At 38.1% G+C, this 27,736-nt stretch overlaps 20 protein-coding genes and 1 non-coding gene across 21 annotated transcripts; 6 read left to right on the top strand and 15 right to left on the bottom strand.

Moving 5' to 3' along the window:
* Window positions 1–29: 29 nt before the first annotated feature.
* On the bottom strand, window positions 30–980 carry VICG_00330 (uncharacterized protein; the record flags this gene model as incomplete). The annotated part of the gene is made up of 1 exon (XM_007603721.1): window positions 30–980. One exon carries the CDS (start codon window positions 978–980, stop codon window positions 30–32), a length of 951 nt encoding a protein of 316 aa, XP_007603783.1.
* Window positions 937–1,452, bottom strand: VICG_00329 (uncharacterized protein; the record flags this gene model as incomplete). Its single annotated transcript, XM_007603720.1, has 1 exon — window positions 937–1,452. One exon carries the CDS (start codon window positions 1,450–1,452, stop codon window positions 937–939), a length of 516 nt encoding a protein of 171 aa, XP_007603782.1.
* An 11-nt stretch (window positions 1,453–1,463) lies between these two features.
* Window positions 1,464–2,171, bottom strand: VICG_00328 (uncharacterized protein; the record flags this gene model as incomplete). The annotated part of the gene is made up of 1 exon (XM_007603719.1): window positions 1,464–2,171. The coding sequence occupies one exon, from the start codon at window positions 2,169–2,171 to the stop codon at window positions 1,464–1,466; it is 708 nt and encodes a 235-aa protein (XP_007603781.1).
* On the bottom strand, window positions 2,116–2,772 carry VICG_00327 (uncharacterized protein; the record flags this gene model as incomplete). Its single annotated transcript, XM_007603718.1, has 1 exon — window positions 2,116–2,772. The coding sequence occupies one exon, from the start codon at window positions 2,770–2,772 to the stop codon at window positions 2,116–2,118; it is 657 nt and encodes a 218-aa protein (XP_007603780.1).
* A 759-nt stretch (window positions 2,773–3,531) lies between these two features.
* On the bottom strand, window positions 3,532–4,488 carry VICG_00326 (uncharacterized protein; the record flags this gene model as incomplete). Its single annotated transcript, XM_007603717.1, has 1 exon — window positions 3,532–4,488. The coding sequence occupies one exon, from the start codon at window positions 4,486–4,488 to the stop codon at window positions 3,532–3,534; it is 957 nt and encodes a 318-aa protein (XP_007603779.1).
* Window positions 4,489–4,650: 162 nt separating this feature from the next.
* Window positions 4,651–5,271, top strand: VICG_00325 (uncharacterized protein; the record flags this gene model as incomplete). Its single annotated transcript, XM_007603716.1, has 1 exon — window positions 4,651–5,271. The coding sequence occupies one exon, from the start codon at window positions 4,651–4,653 to the stop codon at window positions 5,269–5,271; it is 621 nt and encodes a 206-aa protein (XP_007603778.1).
* A 281-nt stretch (window positions 5,272–5,552) lies between these two features.
* VICG_00324 (uncharacterized protein) lies at window positions 5,553–6,773 on the bottom strand (the record flags this gene model as incomplete). Its single annotated transcript, XM_007603715.1, has 1 exon — window positions 5,553–6,773. One exon carries the CDS (start codon window positions 6,771–6,773, stop codon window positions 5,553–5,555), a length of 1,221 nt encoding a protein of 406 aa, XP_007603777.1.
* Window positions 6,774–7,095: 322 nt separating this feature from the next.
* On the top strand, window positions 7,096–7,503 carry VICG_00323 (uncharacterized protein; the record flags this gene model as incomplete). The annotated part of the gene is made up of 1 exon (XM_007603714.1): window positions 7,096–7,503. The coding sequence occupies one exon, from the start codon at window positions 7,096–7,098 to the stop codon at window positions 7,501–7,503; it is 408 nt and encodes a 135-aa protein (XP_007603776.1).
* On the top strand, window positions 7,496–7,984 carry VICG_00322 (uncharacterized protein; the record flags this gene model as incomplete). The annotated part of the gene is made up of 1 exon (XM_007603713.1): window positions 7,496–7,984. The coding sequence occupies one exon, from the start codon at window positions 7,496–7,498 to the stop codon at window positions 7,982–7,984; it is 489 nt and encodes a 162-aa protein (XP_007603775.1).
* Window positions 7,985–8,031: 47 nt separating this feature from the next.
* VICG_02253 lies at window positions 8,032–8,113 on the bottom strand. The gene has a single exon. It is a non-coding gene; the product is annotated as a tRNA-Ser (tRNA).
* A 212-nt stretch (window positions 8,114–8,325) lies between these two features.
* On the bottom strand, window positions 8,326–10,161 carry VICG_00321 (uncharacterized protein; the record flags this gene model as incomplete). The annotated part of the gene is made up of 1 exon (XM_007603712.1): window positions 8,326–10,161. One exon carries the CDS (start codon window positions 10,159–10,161, stop codon window positions 8,326–8,328), a length of 1,836 nt encoding a protein of 611 aa, XP_007603774.1.
* An 819-nt stretch (window positions 10,162–10,980) lies between these two features.
* Window positions 10,981–12,084, top strand: VICG_00320 (uncharacterized protein; the record flags this gene model as incomplete). Its single annotated transcript, XM_007603711.1, has 1 exon — window positions 10,981–12,084. One exon carries the CDS (start codon window positions 10,981–10,983, stop codon window positions 12,082–12,084), a length of 1,104 nt encoding a protein of 367 aa, XP_007603773.1.
* A 361-nt stretch (window positions 12,085–12,445) lies between these two features.
* On the bottom strand, window positions 12,446–13,045 carry VICG_00319 (uncharacterized protein; the record flags this gene model as incomplete). Its single annotated transcript, XM_007603710.1, has 1 exon — window positions 12,446–13,045. One exon carries the CDS (start codon window positions 13,043–13,045, stop codon window positions 12,446–12,448), a length of 600 nt encoding a protein of 199 aa, XP_007603772.1.
* Window positions 13,046–13,346: 301 nt separating this feature from the next.
* On the bottom strand, window positions 13,347–15,710 carry VICG_00318 (AAA family ATPase, CDC48 subfamily; the record flags this gene model as incomplete). Its single annotated transcript, XM_007603709.1, has 1 exon — window positions 13,347–15,710. One exon carries the CDS (start codon window positions 15,708–15,710, stop codon window positions 13,347–13,349), a length of 2,364 nt encoding a protein of 787 aa, XP_007603771.1.
* A 349-nt stretch (window positions 15,711–16,059) lies between these two features.
* VICG_00317 (uncharacterized protein) lies at window positions 16,060–17,292 on the bottom strand (the record flags this gene model as incomplete). The annotated part of the gene is made up of 1 exon (XM_007603708.1): window positions 16,060–17,292. The coding sequence occupies one exon, from the start codon at window positions 17,290–17,292 to the stop codon at window positions 16,060–16,062; it is 1,233 nt and encodes a 410-aa protein (XP_007603770.1).
* A 693-nt stretch (window positions 17,293–17,985) lies between these two features.
* Window positions 17,986–18,540, top strand: VICG_00316 (uncharacterized protein; the record flags this gene model as incomplete). Its single annotated transcript, XM_007603707.1, has 1 exon — window positions 17,986–18,540. One exon carries the CDS (start codon window positions 17,986–17,988, stop codon window positions 18,538–18,540), a length of 555 nt encoding a protein of 184 aa, XP_007603769.1.
* A 290-nt stretch (window positions 18,541–18,830) lies between these two features.
* Window positions 18,831–19,154, bottom strand: VICG_00315 (uncharacterized protein; the record flags this gene model as incomplete). The annotated part of the gene is made up of 1 exon (XM_007603706.1): window positions 18,831–19,154. One exon carries the CDS (start codon window positions 19,152–19,154, stop codon window positions 18,831–18,833), a length of 324 nt encoding a protein of 107 aa, XP_007603768.1.
* Window positions 19,155–19,271: 117 nt separating this feature from the next.
* On the bottom strand, window positions 19,272–20,255 carry VICG_00314 (uncharacterized protein; the record flags this gene model as incomplete). The annotated part of the gene is made up of 1 exon (XM_007603705.1): window positions 19,272–20,255. One exon carries the CDS (start codon window positions 20,253–20,255, stop codon window positions 19,272–19,274), a length of 984 nt encoding a protein of 327 aa, XP_007603767.1.
* Window positions 20,256–20,401: 146 nt separating this feature from the next.
* On the bottom strand, window positions 20,402–23,242 carry VICG_00313 (uncharacterized protein; the record flags this gene model as incomplete). Its single annotated transcript, XM_007603704.1, has 1 exon — window positions 20,402–23,242. One exon carries the CDS (start codon window positions 23,240–23,242, stop codon window positions 20,402–20,404), a length of 2,841 nt encoding a protein of 946 aa, XP_007603766.1.
* Window positions 23,243–23,770: 528 nt separating this feature from the next.
* VICG_00312 (uncharacterized protein) lies at window positions 23,771–24,304 on the top strand (the record flags this gene model as incomplete). The annotated part of the gene is made up of 1 exon (XM_007603703.1): window positions 23,771–24,304. The coding sequence occupies one exon, from the start codon at window positions 23,771–23,773 to the stop codon at window positions 24,302–24,304; it is 534 nt and encodes a 177-aa protein (XP_007603765.1).
* Window positions 24,305–24,445: 141 nt separating this feature from the next.
* On the bottom strand, window positions 24,446–27,538 carry VICG_00311 (uncharacterized protein; the record flags this gene model as incomplete). Its single annotated transcript, XM_007603702.1, has 1 exon — window positions 24,446–27,538. The coding sequence occupies one exon, from the start codon at window positions 27,536–27,538 to the stop codon at window positions 24,446–24,448; it is 3,093 nt and encodes a 1,030-aa protein (XP_007603764.1).
* Between the last annotated feature and the right edge of the window lie 198 nt (window positions 27,539–27,736).

Here is a 27,736-nt window from a genome sequence, read left to right as displayed (position 1 = left end):
CAGTATTATCCTCTTTGTCTTTTATAGGGCTATGTTTCTTCAGATACTTCTTGGTTCTTAAATTGAAGTATCTTCAATGAATTGGGCTTCCTTCCCCTCTTTCTATGAACAGTCTCTAGTTTAGGCAATTCGACATCGGCCAGCTGCAACTCCTTCAGCCTCTCTTCTTCATCTAACTTCTTAAAATATGAACTGTAATACACTCTTAAATCATTGGCATTCTTCAAACAGTTATTGTCATATTCATTGTTATTTATGCTTTCTCTTTGAAAATGAAGAGACATAGCATTCCAATCCTTTTTATACACTCCAATCAAGTGGGCAAAGAGTGCTCTCTCCCATTCTGACCAGTTTACAGGTAGATAATTCTTGAGATAATACTTGTAATATATCTTTAGTTCATCTTCATGCTTGTTCATCATAAACTTATTGAACTTTGTTCCATATTTAGAAAAATTCTCTTCAAAAAGAATTCTATCGTTTATGCACCACTCCTCATCAACATACTTGTCAAGAAGGGAACCAACAATTTGTATGGACATGTTATGATACTTCAAATAGTATATGAGGATTACATCCTTAATATCAATACCAGTATTCTTTGATATCAGTTCAAGGTTCTCTCCATACTTGTAAACCATGTATTCAAAGTCCTCTTTTTCATAGGAAGGGAGGACTATGCTACTTATCTCAGGAACCTTCCTGAGGAATATCGAATCCATGCCTGTAAACTCAGAAGAACCATTTGTATTCAGAATTTCCAAATAGAATATGTTGACACCAGGACAGAAACTGTCCCCACTTTTGTTACCATACTCATTTACAGGCATATCCTGACTGTTCATGCATTCATACTTGCTGTCATTATTCTCATCGGTCATTGGCACTTCTGGAATAGCATAGTATTTCTTTGGAGGAAGTGTCTTTGCTTTATTTTTATTTGAACGATCTATCAGTAGTTTTATCTGCTCCTTTTCCATAAGCAACACACTCCTTCTTACTGAGATTGCACGCTTTCTTTAAGAAATAAAGGTAACGAGGATCAAAGAAAATTGACTGATCGACACTGTCCTTTTTTGGAAAGAGTTTCCTGGGAGATTCTACCAACCCTGTCTTATTCTCTATTGATTTATCTGATAATATGCTATTAGCTTGTTTGTATTTGTGTGAGGATGGTTTATATTCATGACTGATACACTTGGATGAGACAAATGTTATGACAGGCTCCAGCACACTCCAATCTATGCTTTCCATCGACATCTCCTTATCTTCTGGAAATGCAAATGATTGAGAATCCTCAGAAATATCCGAGAGGAAGGAAGAAGTGATAGTATTAGAGAGCTTAACACTATTATCAGTATCAGTAGAAACTATCAAACTGTCATTATCAAAATACGAACCAAACGAGAATGAGCATAGCTCATCAATTACACTTTCATTGATATTGTCCATACATTGACTATTCAGGCTTGGATGAGCCTCACTGCTGATGTCGTTTGCTGAATCAGTTGGGTCAGATTCATGAACAGAATGAGCCAAAACACCTCTCCATAAGCATGATTATTGATTGCACTTGCTAAATTGGATTGAGAACCCTTTTGATCCAAGCTCGATAAGCTGTTTTCAGAAGTATTCGTGTCGAAGTTCAATGAGTTGTGCCCAGAAACATTGTCAATTACATTTACTAAATTAGATTCAGTATTCTCTTCCAATACTTTATTATCATTTAAATTCGCTTGACTTGTATCATAGACATTTTGACCCAATCCTCTTTCTAAAGATAAAAGACTCTCTTCAATACAATGCGACTCTTTACCCACCTGTTGATCTGAATGTATTAATACTGTATCATCAAAAGACGATGGATCTACGCTAGCATTACTGTTTTTCAAAAAGTCAATGTGCTCAGCTGCGTTGTCTTCTGCCTGTACTTCAAAATCAACGTCCTCCAAAATTGAATTATGACGTGAATTTCGCGATGATAAATCAAAGTAATGACCAGATTTAGATTCATTCGCGATAAAAGGCAGATCAAAGTCAACTGGATTTGTCAATTCCTTCTCACTCTCAGTTAAGTCTTGTGCATTGACGTTTCCAAATACATCATTCTCAAATTCAACAGTAGCATCTCCCAATTGTAACGTTTTTTTTTTGTAAGAGAACACTCGCATCTTTCACTTCACCCTCTTCTGTACTCTCTTGCATTACATGAGCTAAATCAATTGACTTTAAATCACTCCTTTCTCTATCTTTTATTTGGACTAATCTGCTTTCTATTTGTTTGTCTATTCTATTATCTGCTTTGTCTTCTTTGCTGTTCTCTTCTTCTTTGTCTTCCGTCTCATGCATAAATGGGGGCGTACTAATTTTGACTTTCAAATTTTCAAAAGCAAAATTTCGAGGGAGTCTCAGCACAAGACATTTTGTGATTGCTCTTCTTTGTTTTATATTTATGCTTATGCTATTTTCCTCACCCACTCTACCATTTTTATTATTCTTATGCTTATTACCTTCATCTGTCTTTTTAGTTTCTATTTTAGAACTGTCATCGTTCCTATGCGTGAATTCAATAATGTTTATGGACTTTCCCACTTCACTTCCCACACTCGAATGCCCCTGAGACCCACAAGGATTAAAAGTAGGATCTTTACTTTCAGAAGAATGCCCTGCTATTTCCTTTTTATCTAAAATCACATCATTCTCAAATTTCTTAAACATTTTACTCTCAAATACTGCATTTTTGAATGATTTCTGAATTTTCTTCTTTGGCATATCCGGGGCTTCCTTTTTTCAAGTAAACATTAAAGAGAAGTGCATAAGAGATCGAATACCATGCAAAGAAGCAAGACCGTCACATTCACCCACACTAATAATCATCCAATAGATGTACCCCACTCAATCATTCTAGAATGCCTATCAAATAGTGTTTGTAGCCAAGTAACTGAATGGGCTGCAGAGTAGATAATTTAAGGACTGAATAATTACATGACATTTATTTAACACAATTTTTTGAGAAACAAAGCAACTTCATGCGGATTTAATTAACACTGATAAGTAACACAGAACCAATAGAAAACACAAGCTTTACTGAACGATTCACCAAACATAGCATTAAATACAACTGAACCATACTCAACAAATCTTATTATATATGTTTAAGACAGGTAAAGCTGTCAATCATACTTTAGTGATCCTTTCAATATAAGTTTATTAACAAAACACTAATCATTAACAAAAATATCAACACATCATTTTAAATACGCTTTAATGAGTGGACAATATCATCATTCTTTATAACGAGAAAATCTTCCTTTGAAATACACATCTTAATACTCTTTTATTTATCTATCAAAACGTCAAAAAGTTGATTCTCTAAGCTCTGGTTTGCATTAATAATACATTTTTCACCAAGCCCAGACAAGGTCTTTTCAAAGATCATATTTGAATTCAATCCACCAACTCCGTAGCTAAACGAATAAATTAATGTGCTTTTGACACTGCTTATTTACAGCCAGTCTTATAGCAAGACTTTTATTTATTTATCTTCTTTAAATACTCCTTTACCTTTGACTCTATCATGCCTTTCCACAGCATTGCCTTTTCTGTTACTTTAGTGTTGTAAGATCTAAAGCATTCCTTAAATTTCTCTATTTTACCTTTCAGATCGACAATCTCGTCTTTTAAATGCTCCCTTTCCGTTTCTAACTCTTTAATCTTTTCCCCGAGACATGCATTCTCCCTTTCCAGACTGTCAACTTTTCTGCTAAGCTCAGACCTTAATGTGTATATTTCATTATAAATGAACTTGTACACTTTTGACTTGACTTTGAGAGTATCTTTGTGTGTTTGTATCATATTTTGGAATTCTTTTTCAAGCCTATGAATCTTATCAATCTTGTTTGTCTTATCAGCAAGGCTATTAATGCTAGCAACCCTGTCTTTATCATTCACATCAACAGCATTGCCAACAACATTGGCTTTATTCTCAGGTGTAACATCACTACAAATGTCAATTACATCAGCGTGTGTGTCAAAAGATACCTTCCTTTCTGGCTTATTAGCATTATGGTTAATGCCCTTAATTTCATTGCTCATTAACATCTCTTTTGTTTTCAACACATCTCTCAATTCTAAATCCTCATATATCCCCTCCAATGCTGTTTCCTTGGGCAGCCCCGACAATATATATCTGTCATGTGATATCTCATCAGCGTTCTCTTTGTCTACCTCATCATACGCAGTAGTAGTCTCCTTTAACACAATGCTGTTATTATCCTTCATTGAGTTAATGCTCTGTGGTTTCCCTCCAAATATCCTTCTATCCTCAAAACCCTTGATAAAATCCGTATGATGAAAATCACTTTTGCCGATACCCTTCATTTGAATATTACTTACATCTGCCAGCGGGTGCTTTTTGCCCACATACAGCTTCTCCTCAAATATTCTCTCTAGTTCCTTTTCATTTTCATCTGGTGGATTGCTAAACATAGGGGAAGATAATAAAGAACATAAAAAACAAATGACTTCGTGCGTATTGACGATGCATATATGAGAAATACCATCTTCCTCCACGATGGAAGAACATTACATGCTTAGCTTATGCTACATTGTATTCAGTTTCATCAACCATTCTCCCCCATAAAGAGTCAAATGATTGAGGAACACTACAAGCACAAGGAAGAAGAAAGACTAAAAGAAAACCTTGAGTCGTTTGAGAGTACACTGAAGTCAATAAAATCAAAGACCAAGATATTGGAGTCACAGACTAGATTTCTTAAGGATTTTAATACAAGATTGGAGATTCTACTCAAGTGTTTTGAGGCATATTCCTTTGAAGAAGCAGAAGACAGCATAGCAAACAAGAATATCGCAACAAATAATAAAGCAAGCAGTATTACAGCGAGTAAGAACAGTGTGGTGGCTACAAGATTGGGTGAAGATAAAGACAACGTGGTAAATAGCAGTGAAGATGAAAAGCAGAATAATAAAAAAGTAAAGACAATGCCAGACAACAGCTCTACAGCAGCAAAGGCAAATCCGATGGAGGTTATTGAAACAGTTTTTGAAAAAAGACCTGCAGCTAAGAATTTAGCAATGACCTTGTTTGAGATAATTCAGGCGAATGAGCCCATTTCGCTGGACAATCTTGTCAAGTCGATTAAGACCAGCAAGTACAAGGCAATAGAAATAGTGAATGTGCTAATAAAAGAGAAGGTTATTTTGAAGAGCTTTGACAGGGGGTTTGTTTATAGAATTAACAGAGAGTATTGAAGCTAAGCATAAATGGCCATCTTTTAGCTGAATGTTTCTTTCCCAAAGAATAAAGTAAATTTAGCTCTAAATACTTTAGCTTAAGTGAAGGAGTGGTTAATCGGGTATATTAAAAATATAAATACATTTTGTATTGCTAGTCAGAAGACAGCTGTTGAAATGCACTGAATAAGCAATGACAGGACATGCCCACAGGTTTCCCATAAATTTCAGGCATAACCCAAGACAATACCAATAAAATGGAAGTACTGAGCTTTGGAACTAAATTAGATAGTTTATTTTTACCCTGTTTTGTGAGTTTTTAGACGATCGTACAACTGTGTCAGACTGGCTAGTCGCTGTCTACCGGAGAATATGCTCCAAAACTGCTCACTAACAATCACACTCTCCGAGTCTAGCCATATTCTCTTTTTTAGGTCCTCCGGTGTAAAATCCACCAGTCCAAGATATACTGCCATTATACCAGCAACGTGGGGTGTGGCCATACTGGTTCCTGATGCTATTCGTGTTTGATTACCAGGCCAGGTACTCTCAATATCAACACCAGGTGCATATAGATCTACACATTCGCCATTATTACTGAATTTCGCCACTTGGTTCATTACATCAGATGCACCAACAGTTAGAGACGTAGATGATGAAGAAGGTGAGTACTTGCAGGCATCTTTATGCTCATTTCCTGCTGCAGTGGAGAAATGAACACCATACTTCTCGGACACACTTCTAATTAAATAGTTTAGAATTTCGCTCTTCTCCCCTCCAATACTCATACTTACCACACCGCTAGGCTTTTTGGAATACTTACTTTCTCCATTTAAAAACATGCTAACCTCATCCAGATAATCATCAACCACAAAATCAATGCCCTCTACCAATCGAGAAATGGATCCTGCTCCATGGCGATCTAGCACCTTCACTCCAACAATGTTGACATCCTTGGCCACACCAAATGTTTTGGATCCAATTACACCCGCACAATGGGTGCCATGCCCCTGTTCATCAGTATTAGGACTCCCATTAACCACATTGTACTTTAGTTTGGCCCTTCCTCCAAATTCAGGGTGGCTTTCATCTACGCCAGTATCCAAGACATACACGATAACGTCCTTTCCACCACCCTTAATATACTCATATGTGTCAACATGACCTGAGATACGGCTTAGTCCCCAAGGAGAGTTCTTCTGAAAGACAAAAGTGGTAACATAGGAGTTTGAGTGGTACGGTGTTGCCACATCGTTTACTAGAAAGCTAGCTATTCTAACTTCTTTGTCCTCCTCGAAATACTTAACTTTTGGATGGTTTTTCAATTTCTTAGCAGTTTTATCGGAAAGCTCAAGGGTATATCCAAATTTAGTGGTCGTGAGCACCAAGTCCTCTTTATCAAGAACAGCTAGTACGCCACTGTCCACATCTGCCATTTGAATTTGAGTTGACTCAACGATTACGTTGTATTTTTTCTTGGCACTGACACAGGCTAGTAATAAAACCAAGTTATATAGCATGATGTTTATTTGCTTTGAGTTAGAAAATTCAAAAAGTAAAACAAAGCACAACACAAGCACTGCAGTCTGTCTCAGATGAACGTGCTTTTATTTGCTGATTTTCCGTTATAATAGACCTGCATTTTGATAAGAAGAATAGTGTTTAGATGCAAACAATAAACATAGAACCAATCTGTAAATTTAGATGGTCTGTTTTTAGGACTGCCTTCTGCACAGACATAAACATCTGAGTGATAACAGATGTCAAATTACTCCTTAAACACTATCTAGTCATACCCCTTTTAATTTNTTTAAAGCCAAGCTAGCCGTCTCCCTTTAATAGATGCTATCATCCAAATCTCTAGTTGGATTGGTGATTATTGTCATAGTGACAGTGCTGTTAGTTCATTTAAAGACGTCTTCGAAGGGCCCAGATGATAACAGATTCATTCTAAAAGCCCCAGACGATTATGACACATTCGTAGAAAGTATTGAGGAATATCGATATTATGAGTGCCTAGACAACTTTGCAAATGAAATACCCGACCAAATTGTCAAAGAGACCATTATTAAGCACAAGGATTCAATCCTAAGTATTATTTATATCAATATTTATACTTATGCTCGAAATCGTAAATACTCATTAGAACCAGTTGAAGTGAGCCATGCCGAAAGTATAAAACACTATTTTGAGAGCTTCTTTTCTGAGCCAAATCCATCGATCGATAGGCTGCTTTTTAGGAATGGATAATATTTCATTAGAAGATTTTGAACTAGGATATTTGCCAGTTGAGGCTTTGAGCTTATTTCCAAATATTACATTTCTCTCCCTGTCAAAAACTAAGTTAAAAACGGGATTTGAGGCATTGGAAATATTAAAAAAGCTGCAGCATATCTTTTTGGATGAAAATGGGATAGAAGAATTTCCTAACTTCAGTGAATTTCCCAATTTGGAAGAGGTTTCGCTTTCAAAAAATCGAATAGCAAAAATATCACTCGACTCCTATAAAAAGAGCGATGGAAGTGGCTACATTTCACTTCCAATCACTCTAATTCACTTAGACGAGAACCAAATTGAAACAATCGATGATAACTTTTACGAGGTATTTCCTAATTTAGGAGTATTAAACCTTAAAGCAAATCGTCTCCAGGAAAGACCTAAATTCTTGGACAGCTACAACACAGAAGAAGTAACAATTGACTGTGAAGACAATCCATTCCTTAATAAATAAATCACACTCCTTTCCTTTAAATACGTTCTTTAAAACAGAGCACAAACCGATGACGGTGGGATTCGAACCCACGCCCCGAGACGGGAGATGATTAGCAATCACCCGCGTTAACCACTTTGCTACGCCATCGCATATTGGCCTTTTCTATATCTTGTACTCAATCCAAAATTACACCATTCTCTATCCAATAAGCTCTTTCAAGAACAAGCCCCGGTGATCTATATTAAAACAATAGAAACTATTGACACCTCCCAGTGAACATTTCTACACGTTATGCTAGGTATTTACTTATTCATTTTTAATTTAGATCATTCCTAACTCGCCTGTGAGCTGTCTTCAGTCTACTCCTCTTGGACTATCCTCACCTTCTGTGTTGGCAGCGAATAGCCGATCTTCAAGTGCTTCAAGCATCTACCCAATTCACACACAAACTCGCTTCTTCTCTTCAGATAGTATTCGTAATTCTGGAAATTTCCCTTGTATTGCATCAGAATTTTGATATACAGTTTATTTGAATTCTCAATAGACTCGTAGTTTACAAGAATGTAGTCGGTGTAGAACGGTGTGTTGTGTCTACAAAACTCCACTAGCATTTCTCTCAGCTTTACAAGCTTCTTTGGTTTTGTATTGCTGTCTATTTGAATTGAATGGGATTCCATAATATTCTTAGATCTTCTAATATTACTGATATGTGTACCTATCATTACACTGTTCGGAACAAAGAACGATGTGCCGTCAAATTTGTAGAACGTCGTTGAGAAAATGTTCAGCTCTGCAACAACAAGATTTTCTACTGTATCGCCCAGCCTGATAAAAACTCTGTCCCCAATATCAAACGGGTGTATTACAAAGAGAAAAATAATAGACTGTAAAACACCATCGGAGAGTATCTTTGAGATGAATTGGGTGCCAAATATTCCAGAGAGTATTGCAGACAAGTAGTCTATTTGTATAGATGCAGAGATAAACATAAACACAGCCGTGGCAATGTAGATTACCAGTTTTGTAACAAAAGATACTCTCTGGATAGCTGAGTTGATTTGCTCCAGATTCTTTTTAATAACGTACTTGTCCTTGTACGTCTTCTCTATGACATGCGCAATATTATCTTTTTCAATCGGCTCCTCGGGCTTGATCTTCAATTGAGAAAGCAAAAATTTAAACACTCCTTGATCAGAAAAGAATTTGGAGATATCACCCGCCTTCTTGACTTTGTCCTGTCTTCTAAGCTTCCTTACCAGTTTGTTTGCTCTAGACTCTGCCTTGTCCTTGATCTTACCCAAAACAACAGGAAGACTTCCAGAGTACATTTTGTTTCTATCTTCAAGATTCAGGAACTCCTTGATCAGCAGTCTCTTTTCTCCAAAGCTCAGCTGACTGGCATCCTCGACTCTGAATCTTTTCTGAAGAATAAAAGTATTTAGCGGCGTTGACGTTGTTCCCAAAAAGTCCTTCAGAATGCTCTCAGGCTCTTTCTCAATAGAGATCCTTGCAATTCTTTCACTGTCCTCGTCCTCCTTAACTGTAGATATTAAAGACACAAAGAAATCAAAGAGAATACACTTCCTGATACTATTTATGTACATGTTATAGTTAAATCGCATTGAAACATATTTTACCGCAGCCTTTAGCAGTCCTAGAATGATAGATGCAAACATCATCAATCTAAGAGAATAAAGAAGATATAGCTTAATGCCAAGGAGGTCAACAAGATAAAAATCCTCGTACTTTCTCATTAGAAAGGCCTGGATAGTAGCCATGACGAGAAGGCCAGAGATATGAAAGGATAACTCATTAAAATAATAACAGTATGACGCATCTCCCCTGCTTTTCTTGAGATAGTTCATACTGATGCTTTCGAAGACCGTACCAAGAGTAATTGAGACAATAAGAGAGCAACCACAGGCAAAGAAGACACTCCCAAAGTGAATCTCTTTGTAGGTGTCTTTGGTTCCTTCGACTGGAACATTCCAGAGAAAGTATGAAAGCATAATTAGTATTAAGCCCAAGACTGGCAGAATAATTCTAAAAGAGCATAGAGCATCAAATAGCTTGTGTCTAAAATCATATTTTTCAATGTATTCATCTTGTTTGTCAATAGTTTCACTTTCACTCTCTATGAAGCTTGTGCTCTCATCATCTGTCAAGTAGCGTTCTTCGGATATTTTGATATTCATAGGGGCCATTTCGAAAATTTTGTAAAGATAGACTTGACATCAACAAAATTGATTTAAATGCGTACTGCCTTAATGTAAGGGTAATAAAATAAATAATCTGTAAAATAAATTTCATGTAATGTGAACACAATAATCGCTTACTTCAGTGGATACTGTGGTAAAGCTTAGGTATATTGAAACTAGGCTAAAAAGAACGCAGTACATTCACAGATGGTGGATATTTCGACTACCATCGCTACTTTAATAGGTGTATTTTTAATGGGATGAATGTAATCTAGGAGAAGCGTGTTGAGTAGATATAATCCGACACTGTGCGGCAGAGCATTGTGGTGCATAAAGTATAATCCTTGCAATTGTGCAATGAGAATGTTAGTGTATTCTTCCATTTTGAATGCTGTGCATATTGAAAAGCATAAATGAAAGTTCGTTTATATTTTTAAAAACTTAGCAAATATGCAAAAACAAAATAGAATCTTCTGGTTGAGCCTTCAACTGCTTAGCATTTCATCAAACTCTACTGTTATATTTGAGATTTCTAAATACATAACACTGCTTTTGCAAATAAGCTATAGCCAGTGCCTACATCAATAAAACTAGAAAGAAAAAAGCATATTTCAATTCGAAAATGCTGATTTATAGTCTGTACCATTATAGCATTTATCTTTCTACTCGGTCTTCAAATATGCATTTGTTAAAGTACTAAGTAATTGCTTGAGCACAGATTTTTCTCACAGTGCCATGTACAATATCACACTGGGTTGTTCTGCACATTTCCTCCACATTTTTCTAAAATATTTGTTTTCCTCCCTCGGTTAACAAATGCATGAGTCCCTGTTTAACAATAAAATTACTCTGAGTACACCCAGCGGACTAACACCTGTAAAGGTGGATATGATTAAAACTGAATTAGGAGTGGAAATAAGGCTCATAGACACTTCAAATGTCTTTTCCCTATGGACTTACACGCTCACATCGTCTGATTTCTATATTTTGAAAAGAGACCAGGACATCCTTGTGGACTACGACAGATTCATTCAAATACTGGTCAATCTCTTCCATGGAGTATCCACGTCAAAGTACACTGCCTATTTCAACGAAGGGGTTCTAAGGTTTATTGAAAACCTTGAGTTCAGAAACATTTGCAAGTTGGAGCTGAAGTTTGCAAAGCCAGAAGAAACACAGTACAGAAGATATCTGGGAGATTTGATAGGTAGAATGGAGGGAGATAACATCAAACTAATAAAGGAGAATTCTATTCTAAGGGACAGATGCATGAATGGGGATCAAAATCTAAAGGAAAAGATAAGGTTTCTGGAGCAAGACAATACTGAGCTAAGAAGGAGGCTAGATTTGATACAAAAGGACTTTTCTATTGTGCAGGAGAGGGCATCGTCAAAGGAAGAGGAAATGGCGAAGCTGTCCAATAGAATATATACATTAGACAATGAAAATGCCCAGTTAAGATACGAAATGGAAAGATACCAAAGAGAGAATTCCGTATCATTCAAGGACCAGCTGAAGAACAAGGAAAACGAACTAGAAGAACTTAGCAGGGAAATGAATACAGCAAATGAAATAATAAAGAAATTGAGACAAGAGAATTCTGATTTGAAGCAGTTTAAGAGCGAGAATCTTTCAGCCGTTCAAAAGGAGGCAGATAGGAACGAGGAGTTAGGACTGAAGCTAGAAGACATGACAAAGAAGATGAGCCAGTTGGACACCAAGTATAAGAAACTAAAAGAAGAAGTAAAGGAAAAAACACAGCGGGTGGAAGAGTTGAATGAGACGAACAGGGTTCTAACGAAGAGACTTGAGAATGCACAAAATGTCTATAACCACTTCTATTCGAAAAAGATCGAAGATCATCCCGACAACTTTTCAGACACATTCAGTCTTAGACCAGAGTCCCCTCCAGGAAGATAGGGCTGTAATTTTAATATAAATTTGATATACCACATTACTATCTTGCATTAACGACTTTCCCATCTTTAATATTACATAAAGTTGGTTTATGCAATTCATTTACTATGTTTTATGCTGTCATGTGTGCATAAAGTCAATTCTGCTATTTAGCATTGAAAGTGAAACTAGACCAAAGGCATTTAATTAATAAAGGAGTATTTATAGTTCACTTTCCAGCATTAATGTTAATGGCATATAATCGATTGTTCTTCTGAGTAAATACTCGTGTCCTGAACGCTGTTTCTGCATTTGGGCATGGAAAGGCTTGTTTATTCATAGTTGAGCAAATAAACTGAAAGGCTCAAAAATGTCACATACCTTTCTACAGATCTTTACATATAACATCGTAGTACTCAATAACCTCATCAGCTAAATCCTGGGCCTGTCTCAGTGTATTTTCAATTGATTTTGAATTATCTATGATTTTATTGAATTCAAACTGCTGTTCTACTTCGTTAAAAAGATCAAATGAGCACATCCTCTTTTTAAAGTCATCTTCGTCAACTTGCAGGTCTCCCTCGAAATTTGAGTAGACTCTTTTCAAAAGCCTTTTCTCCATTGTTGAACGATCTACTTTAATAAGACAAAAAAAGGACCGTGGATTTCTCTGCTTAAAAAACCTGAGCCCACCAAGCTCAATGTCAAGAATGACTATCTTGTCTTCCTCCAGGCTCTTGTGGGGTGTTCCATAGTAGTTACCGTTGAATTCAACATACTCTACAAAGAAGTTTTCTGCGATTTTCCTTTCAAACTCCTCTTTGGAAATAAAGAAGTAGTACTTTCCATCAATCTCATCCTTCCGGGGCTCTCTTGTCGTGTATGAGACACTCAACTCAAACAGAGGAACTTTAAGAAGATATTCTATCACTGTAGTTTTCCCCGCACCGCTCGGACCAGTTATCACTAAGAATTTTGAAGCCATGAAAAGAAGGGGTAGTTGGAAAGCGAAAGGAAAAACGGATGCCGAATCAGTTTGATATGTGAGACCATTGAAGCACAGATATAAATTAGGCCAACACTGTAGCTATAAATGGATTTACAGCATGCGCTGTTCTATGGACATTTAATATGCAGCAAATAGACCATCAAAAACCGCTATTAAAAGCCAATTTCGCAAGACTGCATAAAAACACATGAAAATAAACTTGTATATAGCAGTACAAAAGCCCATTCAAACTTAATAACAACAATATAACTAAGGCCGCTGGAAGAATATTAGTGATTTAATCATACAGACCTTCCTCATCTGCATTGTTCATCGCTTGCTCTTCAGCCACATACCTGTGCAGATCAACTTTCATGGACTTTGCAAATGCTTCGAAGCTTTCAATTTCTTGTTGTGTAACACTCTTACGAGCAGTCCTCATGGCTTCTGCAAAATGCCTAGCTGAAAGCGCTGGCACAGGATCATCTTTTGAATTCGGATTCTTGATTTCATATTCAATAGACTCCCTAATTGCCAATTTGGCCGCTCTCTGACAAATCTCTGCAATATCAGCACCAGAAAAACCCTCTAGTGATCTTGCCATTTCTTCGAGATTTACGTCTGATTCGAGCGGTGTTTTTTTGAGCTTTGCACGGAATATTGATATTCTAGACTTGAAGTCAGGAAGCGGAATATAAACTAACTGGTCGAGACGTCCAGGTCTCATCAAAGCAGAATCCAGCTGGGATGGTCTGTTGGTAGCGCCCATGACAAAGACGTTTTTCTTCTGATTCATTCCATCCATTTCTGCAAGCAGCTGGTTCAGTACTCTGTCAGTGGCGCCTCCGTCATTTGAAACTGAGCTTCTGGATCTACCTATAGAATCAATTTCATCGAAGAATAGGACACACGGTGCCGATCCTCTTGCTTTATCGAACAGTTGCCTAATGTTGGATTCGGATTCTCCCACATACATGCTCAGCAATTCAGGTCCTTTAATGGAAATAAAGTTAGCATTGCATTCGGTGGCTACAGCCTTAGCAAGAAGAGTTTTGCCGCAGCCGGGCGGGCCATAAAGCAATACACCCTTGGATGGATATTGTCCAAACTTAAGGTATTTATCAGGATAGTTGACAGGATACTGTACAGTTTCTTTAAGCTCTCTTTTGACATAAGCCAAACCACCAATATCTGTCCATTGTACATTTGGTTTCTCAATAACTTTCTCTCTGAGGGCGCTGGGATCAGTATTAGAAATGGCATATCTGAAGTTTGCAGTGTTGACTCTCAACGAAGATAGAATCTTTGCATCGATGCAATCCTTATCCAGATCTATCAACGGAAGCTTTTCTCTTATTTGTTGAATAGCAGCCTCAGAGCACAGAGAAGCAATATCGGAACCAGTAAACCCGTGTATCTCCTTTGCTATTTCCTCAAGATCAACATCATCATCAAGGTTCATGTTCTTAGTGTGAATGCTCAAAATTTCCAGTCTGCCTAAATCATCAGGCACTCCTATTTCAATCTCCCTGTCGAATCTTCCAAACCGTCTAAGTGCAGGATCAACAGTATTGGGGCGATTTGTGGCCCCAAGGACTATAACATTAGACGAAGATTTCATGCCATCCATCAGTGTGAGTAGTTGGGACACAATTCTTTTTTCTACCTCGCCTTGTGTCTTGTCCCTGTTGGGTGCAATCGAATCTATCTCATCCATAAAGATGATGGCTGGCGCATTCTTCTGTGCTTCCTCAAATGCTTTTCTGAGATTAGACTCTGATTCTCCAGACATCTTTGACATAATTTCAGGTCCATTGATTGTGTACAAAAATGCACCTGTCTCGTTAGCAATTGCCTTTGCAATAAGGGTCTTACCAGTTCCGGGTGGACCATGAAGAAGTATACCACGAGGCGGTTTAATTCCAATCTTTTTAAAGAGTGCTGGTTGTTTCAGAGGAAGCTCGATAAGCTCCCTGATTTGAGCCATTTGACGCCTGCATCCACCAATGTCATCATATCCAATTTTCCCATATTCCTTATCAATCTGACTTCTGCTAACCTTACCATCGGCAAGTATGCTTGTATTGTCCAGAGTAACCGCATGATCCACTTCCTGTTGCCCGCCGCTCACCTCTGCCATAATCTTAACAACTTTGAACTGTAGCGCTGTCATTGCTCCGCTTTTAATGTTATAAATATTACCAGCGCTAATGTATATTCTCTTTTGATTAAAAAAAGGTTCTATGTAAGAGGAGAAAATATCACCTGATATTTTCTCCACCGAATCCTCAACTGGAAAGAAACTAACCTCAACTGCAGGTGGAATGTCATTAACCTTAATGTCATAGACTTTTACATAGTCGTTTATCCTAACACTGAGGTTATTACGAGCATCTTTTGATAGAACAGCAACCATCCTGGGTATTGAATCGTCAAATTGCACGGTCAAAATGTTTTCTTTTTGTTTCTTACCTTTGACAAGGACCGGTCCATAGAGGAAAACATCGAAGCCAAGAATGCCGTCTGCGCAGTCAGGATGCAAGCAGATCTCGAATGGTCTGAGAGGCTTCTTAATTATCTCTTCACCCTGAACTAGAAGCTGGTTTTTTAGTTTAGTTTCCAAAATAGCCGTACTTAAATCGAGAGGTGTTCCCGAGGACATGGAGGGGTGAAAATGCATGATTTTATAAGCCTCCGATTTATTTTCAAACACAAACAAAACCATCACAAGACTGTAGTTGGGCAAGCGATAGGCCTGCTGTAAATAAATATTAAGTAGATAGCTGTTTAATTAATAGAGAGGATGTGCAAATCTTTAATATTTCATAAAAACGCTTTATGCTGCAATATTTTCTTGATTGATCGCCCCTTTGAAACATATTATTTAATCAAGACGTGCTATAACTGTACTGATATCCACTAGACGCATTGATGCTCTCTATTCTAGTGTGCAATACCGTAGCAATCAGTTGAGATGGAATCTGCCTCTATCGCCAATGTGTCTTTATGCATTAATTCCTTAGGAACTTTTCTACTTCTTCCTTAACTCGACGCTTTGATTGCTCAATTGAACCCTGGCTGACAGCCTTCTTGATGTTTATTTCTTTGATTAAATATCTGAAATTGAGATCTGAAAATTGCAATCTCTCATAAATACTACCAATAATATCCTTTTCATCCTTCATGTCGTTGCCTCTACTGTGATTGATAACTCTGGGCTCAATATACTGCAGCGCATGCTTGACACAGTCCTCCATTGTAAGAATGTATGCCCTTTTTGTGAGCGAATTTCTCTCACAGTACTCGTAAAACTCTTGAGAGAACTCTTGGATGTACTCAAAAACATCTAGAATGTACTTGTCCAGTTTTTGTATTCTGTTGACTCCGGACAATCCCGCCTTAAATCTTTCATAGAAAAACTTTTTGAAAAGTTTTGTAGGATCATCTGAAATTTTACTAAGTGCAAAGAGAGTATACTCGTCAGAAATCTCCATTTTATCCAGCAGGCTGGCTAGTCTTTCGCCCTCTGGACGCCCAAAACTGTCTAAGTAGTCAATCAGGTTGACGAACTTCTTAGTTTCTAGGTAGTACTCAACAAGTTCGTAATCAATATTACTTTCTCTATCGTTTGTTAATTCAAGCTTATATGAAACTTCCTGGAACATTTCAAAGAAATTCTCAATTTCTACTTTTGATCCACTTAGTTCACATACACTTCCATTCAATGTGATCCGAAGTGTACTTTCTGCCATCTCAAGCTTAACCGACTCTTTGCTTAGCGATCTTCTCAGCCTAAACTTATCATTATCGTCCTTTTCGCCTATAAATATAAGATCATTTGTCAGGACACACAAAACCGTATCATTGTTGAAAACTGCAGAGGCAACAAAGTACCTGTCATTTGTAAGGAAGATAGACATGTCGTCTGTGAAGAGACAAAATTTTTTTTTCAGCTCTGAGCTGCTCAGGTCGATTTCGTCAGACTGCTTCATTTGGTCTTTTTGGCTCTTTTTGAAGCTTTTAATGATTTCAAAGCATTCTTGGTGGATTTCTAGTAGCTTTAGAAGAGGATCCTGTCTCTGGAGAAAGTACTGGAAGACATCCTCATTAACTGTTTTTATAAGATTGCTCAGTGCATTTTTCTCAGACTCAATCTCAATCAAATCTATTTTTGGATGCTTTTTGTTGATATAATCGACCAGGTCGATATTTTTAAATTTGAACAGCTGCTCATTGTTTTCCATGGCCAAGAAGCATGGAGCAGTAAATGATAAGAAAGGGACTTTAAATTTATAATGCAATACAGCAATCTAAGCCTGTCAACAAGTATGCTCAAAACAGACGATTTCGAGCCAGTATGAAAATAGCATTGCCAGTTTCAATAAAGTATTGGAGCAGTATTTTCAAAGGTTTGGCAAAAAACATGCAGACGCACAAAGCTTAGAAGAATAAAAGATACTTGCCATCCCAGCATCAACAAGTATGTTTTGACCGTAATGTTAAAAACAATTGATTAAAGAGCCAGACAGATTTTACTATTCATATACAGTACGATTTGCAGTATCTTGCGACTTTCACACGAGCCTGCTTGTTCTACTTTGAAGCATATGAGTTGGTAAAGTCAACGAAAGGCTATTGGTGATGCATCCTTAAACACATCAAAGCCCCTGATAACTGCAGCAACAAAAGATAGTACTCATCAGCAAAGTTGGAGCTGAAATACAAGTATTACCAGAGTTGTATGCGATAATAACAGTAGTCGCTGTGCATGCCATCCTAGGGATGCAAACTAACTTCGTTGATATAAGGAGTAGCTTTTGGACCTCTAATGGAACAGCAGCATACGCTATTGCAAAGCATACTCAACACAGAATTAAATAGTAAGCACAGACATGCTTTGTTCTTTTATGAACTAAATTTTAGCAAAATTCCTCTCCATGAAAAACGAAACACTTTTTAAAGAAATACTAGACTCTCTTGGAGTAAAGAACATATATACAGATGGATTTAAGCCAGAACAGATCTTCTATCAACTGGAAGATAAGCTCGGAAACCGATATTCTTCTCTTGAAAGTAAAGTGAATTCAAAATATTCCAAGTTCGTTGAGAAACGCTTGCAAACTGCAAGTGAAGGTTTGGGTGGTCCCGGCAACGAAAGCGAAGACGGTCTCAATTCTGAAAGTGAAGGTTCAACGATCGACGAGATCAGTAGCAGCGCCACTTTAAATAAAAGAAATAATCAGGTTGGCGTGGATGGAGAAAATAATGTAGATTTGCAAGAAGATCGCTGTGATAGCACAGATAAAGATGACAGTGTAGACCTAGAACGGGAGTTTCATGGCCGATCCGATTCTGATGAAATTAGCGGGTCTTCAGAAGATTCAATGCACATTGAGCCAGAACTGTGGGATGAGTCGTCCTCTGACACAGAATTCATCAACCTCCCGGCCTGTGAGGTAATGAAAATACTACGAAAGAGCAAAAATAAATAACACATTTAACTATCTCATTTTAATAATAATATAGCCGATAAGTGTAAGGAGTACAATTCTCAAGACTGTGTGTTTCCTGGTTTTCATAGACTCCTTTTATTGCACGTCCTTTTGAATAGACTGAATCTCCTTTACTGCGTTGAGACCTTTTCAATGGCCAAGCAGGCTGAGGATGACTGGCCAGATAAAATACCGAGAAAATATGAAAGGAACTCTCTAGACACGTCACAGCAGATTATCATGAGGCTTCTGGACAGAAGATACAGACAGACATGCAAGAGTCAAACGGATCACTTTATAATGGCCCTGTCTTCATCCAGAACTACTTTAAAAATGTGCCAGCAGTACCGCTCATTGCAAGAACAGAATATCTGGGAATCTCCACGAATGACTTTTTCTGTCCCAGCTATAAAGTATTTAATCCCCTTGAAGAATGTGCAATAGAGCTCTGAGCTATCTAGAAGCTCCAAGTCCTCTCCGATGCAAAGGTACACCATTTCTCTTGTGATGTTGCTGTAGTCCATCGATAACCTACTTGTGGGTAGAATACAGTGGCGTATTGGAATCTTGTTCTCTCGCAGCCGTGGTGCATTCTCCAATCTTTCATGGCACATACAATATCAACCAGTAATGAGTAAGACTTTTGCATATGAGACAGAAATACCATTAAACTGCAATACTAATAAAAGTTCAGCAAGTGAACAGCAACACCATTTTTACATGTTTTTTATTCATCCCGTCGATGGTAGCGTGGTAATATCAACCTTGACCTTGTCTTCTAAACCATTAAAGCACTCTGGCATTTTTGCAATCTTGTTGTTCCTGAGTGATAACTCCTTTAGTTCCGGAAATACTTTCATGAAGTCATTGTCGATATTACTAATTTTGTTGTTGTTTAAATGTAGGTTTGTAATACCTAGCTTTTCATATTCGTCTGTTCCACTTTTCAAATACTGGCTCAAATCGATCTTTTGAATGGCGTTATTGTTCAAATAAACCTCATTTAGAGCTGGAAATCCGGTAAAGTTCGGAAATTCAGTTATGCCGTTCTCGGAAAGTGTTAAGTATCGAAGATTTTTTAGGATTTTCAGAGATTCAAATCCTTTTGTGACATGTGTTTGTTTCAAGTCTAGACTAACCATTTCCTTAAATGCAGCTAAGGCCTCAGAAGGAACGAATCCAAGTTTAAACCCCACAATTTCAATTTTCGGTTGGGTAAATAATAAATCATTTGACCACATTATGCTTACATTTGCAAACGCAAAACGCTGCATACACAGGCAAATAAAGCTTTTGAGCGCTTCCTGTAATTCTGACTCTGCAGCAGGCGGTGAGCTGGTAGTATGCTTAGTTTTTGATTCTTTGGTGGGTTCAGGCGCTGCGCCAACCGTTAAATCTGGCAACTTTGTATTGTAAAATGTTCGAGCCGAAGATTCTTGTTTCAAACCTACAAACAAGTCTATGAGAATGATGCTTTTTACTGCCTCCTTGTGCTGTGAATATGCTGCTTTGATCTCTTCGTCTTGTAGACTCTCCACGGAACTTTCAACTAACTTTGAAAATCCATATTGTTCTAATCTTTTGGAAAAATCGTCATAACCTTCGGGGGACTCAAGGATAAAGTTATCGGCATTTCCAAAGGCAAATTTGCAGAGAAAGAACACAGCCACTAGCAAAACGGCAGCAATTCCGGCAATCGAGCTCTTCGATATCATCTAATAAAGGGATTTAATAGATTTAAGTAAACTAAAGGAGGATATGGCTTGACGAAAGAACCAATAGCATTGAAATGCTTTATTCTATCAACAGTAGCATATCATGGAACTAAAGAGGTTGGCAGTTCTTAAAATATTCACTCCATTTAATAATTAATATACTTTTCGTTGATAATTTCAATAGTAGACCCAACGGAGAGGCAGCACACCTCGTTCACATCAAAACATAGCATATTTCCCTCGCGCATCCTCAAAAGAGTATCAAATCGCACATCAATAGGATCGCACAGTCTCGTGTCTCCAAGGTACACAGATATGTTAAACACCATAGGCACTCTGCAAGAAATCTTCAAGTACATGTGTTTGATATTCAGGTTTTCATACACCTGTGCACGGAAGGCCTCGAGAGGCATTAAATATGTCCCATATTTAGTATACGGCCTTACCTCCCGATTAAAGAATATTCCACTCTTGTTCACAAACATCACTGTTGTAAAATCATTTAAATAGCGGTATAGATTTTGTAGGTATCTGTCAAGCATAGCGCCTTTGTGAAACAGTGCATCAGAGGTTTCGAGATTCATCGTAATTTCCTTGTGGAGGAGTCTGTATTTGCATGTGAGAATGTCGGAGGCAATCATTTGAAGGAGACTGTAGTGCCCACTGTTGCCCTTGAATATGCCCTTATTTTTTAGTAGACTAATATCATTAATAACAGAATCCTTTATGGATTGTATATCAAGCTCAGAGAAGACTGGGGCCGATGCATAGCCATCGCTAAAAGTCTCATTGAGAACGGCATCGAGGGTTCTGCCCTCTGACATTGAAATGAGTATCATCAATCTGTATTTAAGATCCTTCAGTACTGCGTTTAATGCCAGATTGTATTCTTCGTCGAGTTCAGAGGAATACTGATTGTCGAGTTTAAGGACAAATTTTTCAGATGCAGATTGCGGAACAGATGTTTCAAAAGGGTGCTCTGAGGTAAACTCAACCTCGCGATACTTCTCAGCGTCGCTCATGCTAGTAGTATCGCTGTATGTGGTAGAGATTGCTTGTTCAATTGCAGTATCCCCCTTGCTGCCGTCACGAGTCATAGGAGCCACTTGACCATTAACCTGAACAGATGCATCCATTCTGGCACTATCCAGCTGGCTGTAAACACCAATCTTTATTGAGCTGGAAGACGGCACATTCATGAGCTCAAGTTTGTTAACAAGATGCACCATTTCCTCGCTCATAAGCTTCGTAGTGCCTTTGAGAATCAAAATGATATTGTTGATCTCTTCGATGCAAGTTTCTACCTGCAACAAATCTCCAACCGATGCATGCTGGATGAAATAGTCGTTTACATCACTAGCGATAGCTTGCGAACGGATAAGGGCAGCCTTGAATGTTTTTCTACACTCATCTAAATACTCCTTTAGGGGTGCATAGTCTGAGAAATCAATGTTGGTAGTCTTCACGAACTCCAAGTTATCTTTGTACAGACGCTCCTGGGAGCTTGGCGAGTCACATGAGGAGAATATATAGTTCATAAGTTCGGCAATGACAGAATTGCCCGAGGAGAATATTGCTGGCTCAATAAAGTATTCAAAGAAGAAAGGATGCTTGGCAAATGCCCTAACATAATAAGGCAGATCAAGGTTTATCAGGAAATTGAACTTGGAATCGATAAATTCAATGATGGACTGTGATCGTTTTAGAATTTCACTCCTTACTGCCTTATCGTCAATAGCCTCGTCGAGAAGAGCTTTCGATGCTGCGCTCTTGGCCTCTTTATTCATTAAGTAATTCCTAATGGAGATGGGATTCATTTCAAAAGTTATATTTGTAGAATATGCCTCAGCAACATTTCTGAATATTCGAGAAGAAACAAAGTGCGATCTAGCAATATCAACAAGCTTATCTTGATCGTTGTTAAGGTTGAAAGCTATGAATTTTGAGAAATGAAAATCCCCGATCACATTGTCTGGAAAGAGCGTCCTGAAGGGCAACTCAAACCCTGTACACAGAATATCAAAACACAGCTTATAGTCGTGGATAAGCCTGTAGAGTATTTTCTTAATGATCTTATAGTCATTTGCCGATGGATAGGTAACGACAGGAACGTTCCTCAGTTGATTTAGGTTCTCATGAAGCAATCTTATTGTGTGAATAAGGCTGTCCTTTTCAGTTTCTTTTATGCTATTTTGTTTGAAGAAATCAACAATCTCGTTCTGCAGCTCCGCTATGGTTTGACTGGCACTCTCACCCTTAAAATCAAAGTCAATAAATTTACGAAGAATGGGGACTGACAAATTATCACCAGTAACAAGCGAATTGAACCCTCTACACCAGACAAGTGTCTTTGCAAATGCCCTAATCTGGTCCTCACTTATTTCCTTATCCAGCACATTCTCACAATCATTTGTGTCCTCCGAATCAAGCTTGGTGTGGATATCATCATACTTTTGCATGGAAATGTTGTTTAGATCTTCGGCAAACAAGCTGTTCTCTGCATAGGTGAAGACCACATCATTCTTGACGACAATCCCCCGGCCCATTCCTCTCTTATTCAGAAATAGCGCCAGCCCATGGATGCAGTATATCACCTTTGGAATGTTCTTGGACTCATATAGATCCACTGTTTCAAATAGAAAGTGTCTTCTCAGTTTAATCTTCTTGCACCAGTTGAGAAAAAGCATAATATTATCCGTGTGGCGGAACTCTCTCACTGCTGACACATAGATTCTCTTTACAAACGAAGGATCAAAAGCCTGTACCACCCTGGCAAGTATCTCTGCCTTGGGCAGATCTTCCCGGAATGCTGTAATATCCATACTCACCTCCGCGACTGAGCATATCCACTCTCTGGCCTGATCGAGTTTCAAAAGAAAGTCTCTGAGCGTCGATGTAGTTCTTTTTGCGTCCATTACTTCCGAGGAGCTTGGAAGCTTCCCAGAAATAAGGCTTCCTATAGCCTCACCTGTGTCTTGTTGAACCATGGGGTAAGGAAAAACAAAATACGTAAAGGAAAACAATTCAAGATAGAATTTGAGAGGGGAAAAGAAAAAATTTTTACAGGTATTTAAAAATTTTAAACTAAACCAAAGATGTTTGTTGGCAATACAGCATAAAATAAAAAGCAATTGGGCATGAAAACATAGGTACAATGGTCAAAGCAGTCAGCTTGTTGTCATGAAAATAGATTATGAGCAGCTATAGTATGCAAGGAAAAGTGGCAAAAGCTAGCCTTGATGCTCATAGAACGCCGTTGTAAGTTCAGGAGCCATCACCCACAAGTCTCTTGATCCTGGATGGCACATCTATTCTTACCATTGTAACTAAGTGGACCTTCATTCAACGAATAAATGCATGTCTTGATTGTTTATGATCAGAATTGACGCTTAATTATGCTTACGCATTAATATTTGATCCTCACTTTAATTAAAATTAGTGCCATCTAAATTTAATTCTAAAAGACCACAGATAGAACATTTACTCAATATATAAACTACAAATAATTTTTATGCATGTTTATCCTTTCACTTTGTATATTACTCATACAGATCCATGCTGCTGATAGGATTCTACCTGGCCAAGTCCTAGAAGTAGATACAACCAATGCATCTAAAGTTCAAATATGCATGGGACAGGACAACAGGTACTATATCAGTGCTTATGACACTGTACAGAATGCATGGTCGTCACCACAGTGCATAGGATATGATGCAGTGGGTAGCACCTTTCCTGCATATGAGACATACTATCCCCAAGTGCCTGTGCAGCCTCGCGAACCATATTACACCACTCCTGAGATCTATGAAATGCCCCGGCAATCCAATACCCCAGTCCTGACTGAGACCAGCCTGTTGCCAGCAAAAGAAAGTGGCAATAAAGAACCAGAAAATAAACCGAAAGATTGTGAAAAGAAGGATAATGAAGCAAAGAATGCTAAAAAGAACAGCTCCACGTCTTCTGCCAAAAGGAAGACACGTAACAGCGCACCCAATACGAATATTCTCTTTTATTTACTGGTCATGGCTCTTAGCTGCATTATTCAATAAATAAACTGTAAAGTAAGCATGAATTTGTTTAACCACCAAATAATAGCTGTAAGGCTAGCTTAGCCAAAACGAATTACTAGCATAACAACACTGCAAATAGGCATAATTTAATGTTCAGCAGTTTAGCTGGTTCATTTGCTCTCAGACCATTCCCACTATTTTTGTACTTTTAATTGCTGATTTATAGTTGAAGATTACCTGAAGTGTGGCATCTCCCACCTCCCCGTTGTCTCCGTCCTTCATCTTTAAGGTATGTCTGCTGTATCCTTCTGAAATATTGAAAAGAGAGATGTCGACAAAGTGAATCAAGGAATCAACCGTCAGTGAATTGAGACTATAAATATGGAATCCCATTTCATCCACGTTCTTCTGGACATTAATCCTAAAGCTCTCATTGAAAATAGGATCCAAGCTTCTTAGTCGTTTGTTTGTCTTATGGATCTTTTCTTTATTAAGAAATACCTTGACATAGGGATCACTTGTCCCGTTGCTTGCTCCCTTAAGTTTGTTAGCCTTAATGATAAATACCTCAAGCTCTCCCTGCTTCGAAGGAATGATCTTTTTAAAGGCACACGTCTGCATTTTGCAGTACATCTGTGCTTTTAGTCCATTTCCAAAGTCAAACTCTTCGTTGCAGTCTCTCTTTGGAACCATCACATGGGACACCTCCTTTCCATTATCCTTTAATCTGCAGTAGAGATTCTCCTTCCCAAGCAGGAAAGTATTTAAGCGGTGGACCAGCTTAACATTTTGGACAGAGCTGTCCGTGTGGAAGTCAAGAGTAAATATCCCATGCCTATTGAACTCTCCTATTCTTATTTGCAGAATCTTGAGACTAGCATCGTTGTCCGTATTGGTAAAGTTAGCTAGAAGATCGAGCTCAACATCAAATTCAATCCTAATCTTCTCGAACACACAGACAACCTGCGATGGACTACCAAGTTTATATATGTCTATCTGTTCCTCTGATATTAATGAATCGCCTGTCAAAGACATTCTAAACAGTCTTGCTCTTAACGCCCTCTCATTTACAATAGGCACCACTACTTCCCTTTGAATTTCCAGCTCAGTACTAAAAGGTTCCATTTTGATATTTAGAAAACCCGTTTCAAAAACAAGATAAAAAAGACCAGAGGCCTTAATGTCTTTTATGGAGAACTTCAGGGCCTTTCTGAACTGTAGGAAGAAGCGGTTTTGAGCATCAACATTATGTATTCCAAAAGAGAGACTTTCAATTGAATCCACCACATTCTTATCTGCTTTTTTAGAGGACAAAGGCGGCGAAGGAACATCCGTGTGCTCAATATATTCACCAATGATAGGCATTTTGTCTGGCTTTTTATCTTCGGAAATTCCATATTCATTAATAACGCTAGCTTCTCCATTCCCATCCTTGTCTTCTTCATTAGCAGTGTTTTTTCCTTCCATATTTGTATTTTTACTCTCTTCACTGCTGCATTCATTGTTTTCTTTGCTATCGACATAAAGCTCTTCTGCAGTAAAGGGCGGATCCTCCATATTTACATGCTTTATATTGAATTTCAGGTTCATCTCCCCACTCTCCACACCACATATTCTGTACTTGATTGCTCCACTGTTCTTAATATCTGTGCAGGCTACCACGACTGTTCCTATACTTTTACTATCCTTTTCATTTACTACTCGTATTTTAATAAGATAGTCCTCAAATCCCCTCACAAAGAATTTGAATGACTCGTTGTAGAATGGATCCTTGGTCGTAAATATCCTTTTAGATTCGCATCTTTTAAGGACAATCCTGTTTGTGCTTGAGGACTCCTTTCTTTCAAGAGTGACTACACAGAATGTTGAATACAGTCTATTTATTGGATCTCCAATGCACTGGAGATCCTCTATTGATATGAGATTCAAGTAGATTATAGCGCTATCCTGGGACTCTTCTGATACAGGATAGAACTGGGTTGTAACATTGAGAAACGTTCTAGATGTATCGTTTGACAGGTAGAGATTCTCAGAGTATATGTGCTTATTTAAATTCCTTAAGAATATCCTGCCGTGCTTAAGGCCTCTTGGAGTTTGGTCGGTAGACTGGAGAGTAACACCGATACTGTAGGTGGTATCCAAGACTATGTCATAGAATCCTTGGTTGAAAAATGGATTTCGTCCTGACTTCTTTGCTGTTGTTCCAAATTTTCTACCGTTATTATCCAGACATATCCAGTAAGTGCACTGATCCAGTACCTCGAGATCATGTATGTAAATATATACCACCCCAACCACTGTTCCACTGTACTTTACAACCTCCTCTAGATCTATCTCTATAGACTTTGGCTCTAAGGCCATGCTCCTTATTTGGCTCTCCATGACTGTATTTAGAAGACCTCCAATATAAGGAAGATCGAGCATATCCACACTCTTGAGAGGAATAAGCTTGAAATCAACAGTTGGCATTTCTAGGAAAGAGAATCTGAGCTTTTTGGCAAATGGAATCTTTTGGGAAAGATCTAGTTCAATCTTGAATATCCCTGAGAATGTAAAATCACGGACCAGTATAGGGATTGTCAATAAATTCGCTAGTTTGACTTGGATTTCAATGTAAGTGTTCCAATGTGATCTTTCCTTTTTGAAATATGCCAAAATTTCTTCAGAGGCTTGTACCGGAATGAAGTTTGATGCACATTCCAAAACAAGCTTGTTTTCTGAATTCTGCACAAACGATATTCTCTCGATAACAGGCGGCCTGGTACCCAAAGTTATTTCCGAGAGTCTCAGATCGAATGGTTGGTTCTTGGATATTTTAGAAAGAGTGTTATTGACTTCATTAAAGATGATTGAAGATACTGTCTGCTCGGAAACATCCCAGAGTTTCTTCAGAATATGATTCATCCACTCTACAGTTTCAAACTCGCCCAAGTGCTGTTGGATGGTGTTTTCTCTACATAGGGTCTCCAAGGATCGTCTATACTCTACAACCTTCCTGTTGAACACATAATAGGCAACATGGGCCACTGGCAGAAGAAAGATGAATGACAACCTCCATCTGCCGATAAGATATCCAAGCACAATACAGAAAAGAAGGATTCCAGGGACTCGGAGAAACGTGGGCAATCCTCTAATGGGTGCGAAACTAAGAGGACTCTGGGGTATGCGGCTTTCCAATTTTGTTGGAGTATTAACTGTCGGTGCGGCAGTGCTAGCTGGTATTTCGTTTGGAGTCATAGGGGTGTTTAGATTTCCTTTATTTTGTTTTGGCATTTGAAGGGCATATAGGAAGTAAACTATGAGAAACTATAAAACTGTCCATGCCTCAACCAAAATGCAACACAGATAGCTTATCAATGACACCATCACGGTTTTGGAGTGGTTTCTTGGTGGCTGATACATTTAGAAACGTTATGAGAAGGATTAGGTCATATCGTATTACATCTATTGCTATGCGGGTTTAATTGATTT

This window comes from Vittaforma corneae, assembly GCF_000231115.1.
Source record: "Vittaforma corneae ATCC 50505 unplaced genomic scaffold supercont1.2, whole genome shotgun sequence".
Classification (NCBI taxonomy): Eukaryota; Fungi; Microsporidia; family Nosematidae; genus Vittaforma; species Vittaforma corneae.
This window is presented reverse-complemented; position numbering and strand designations above follow the sequence as displayed.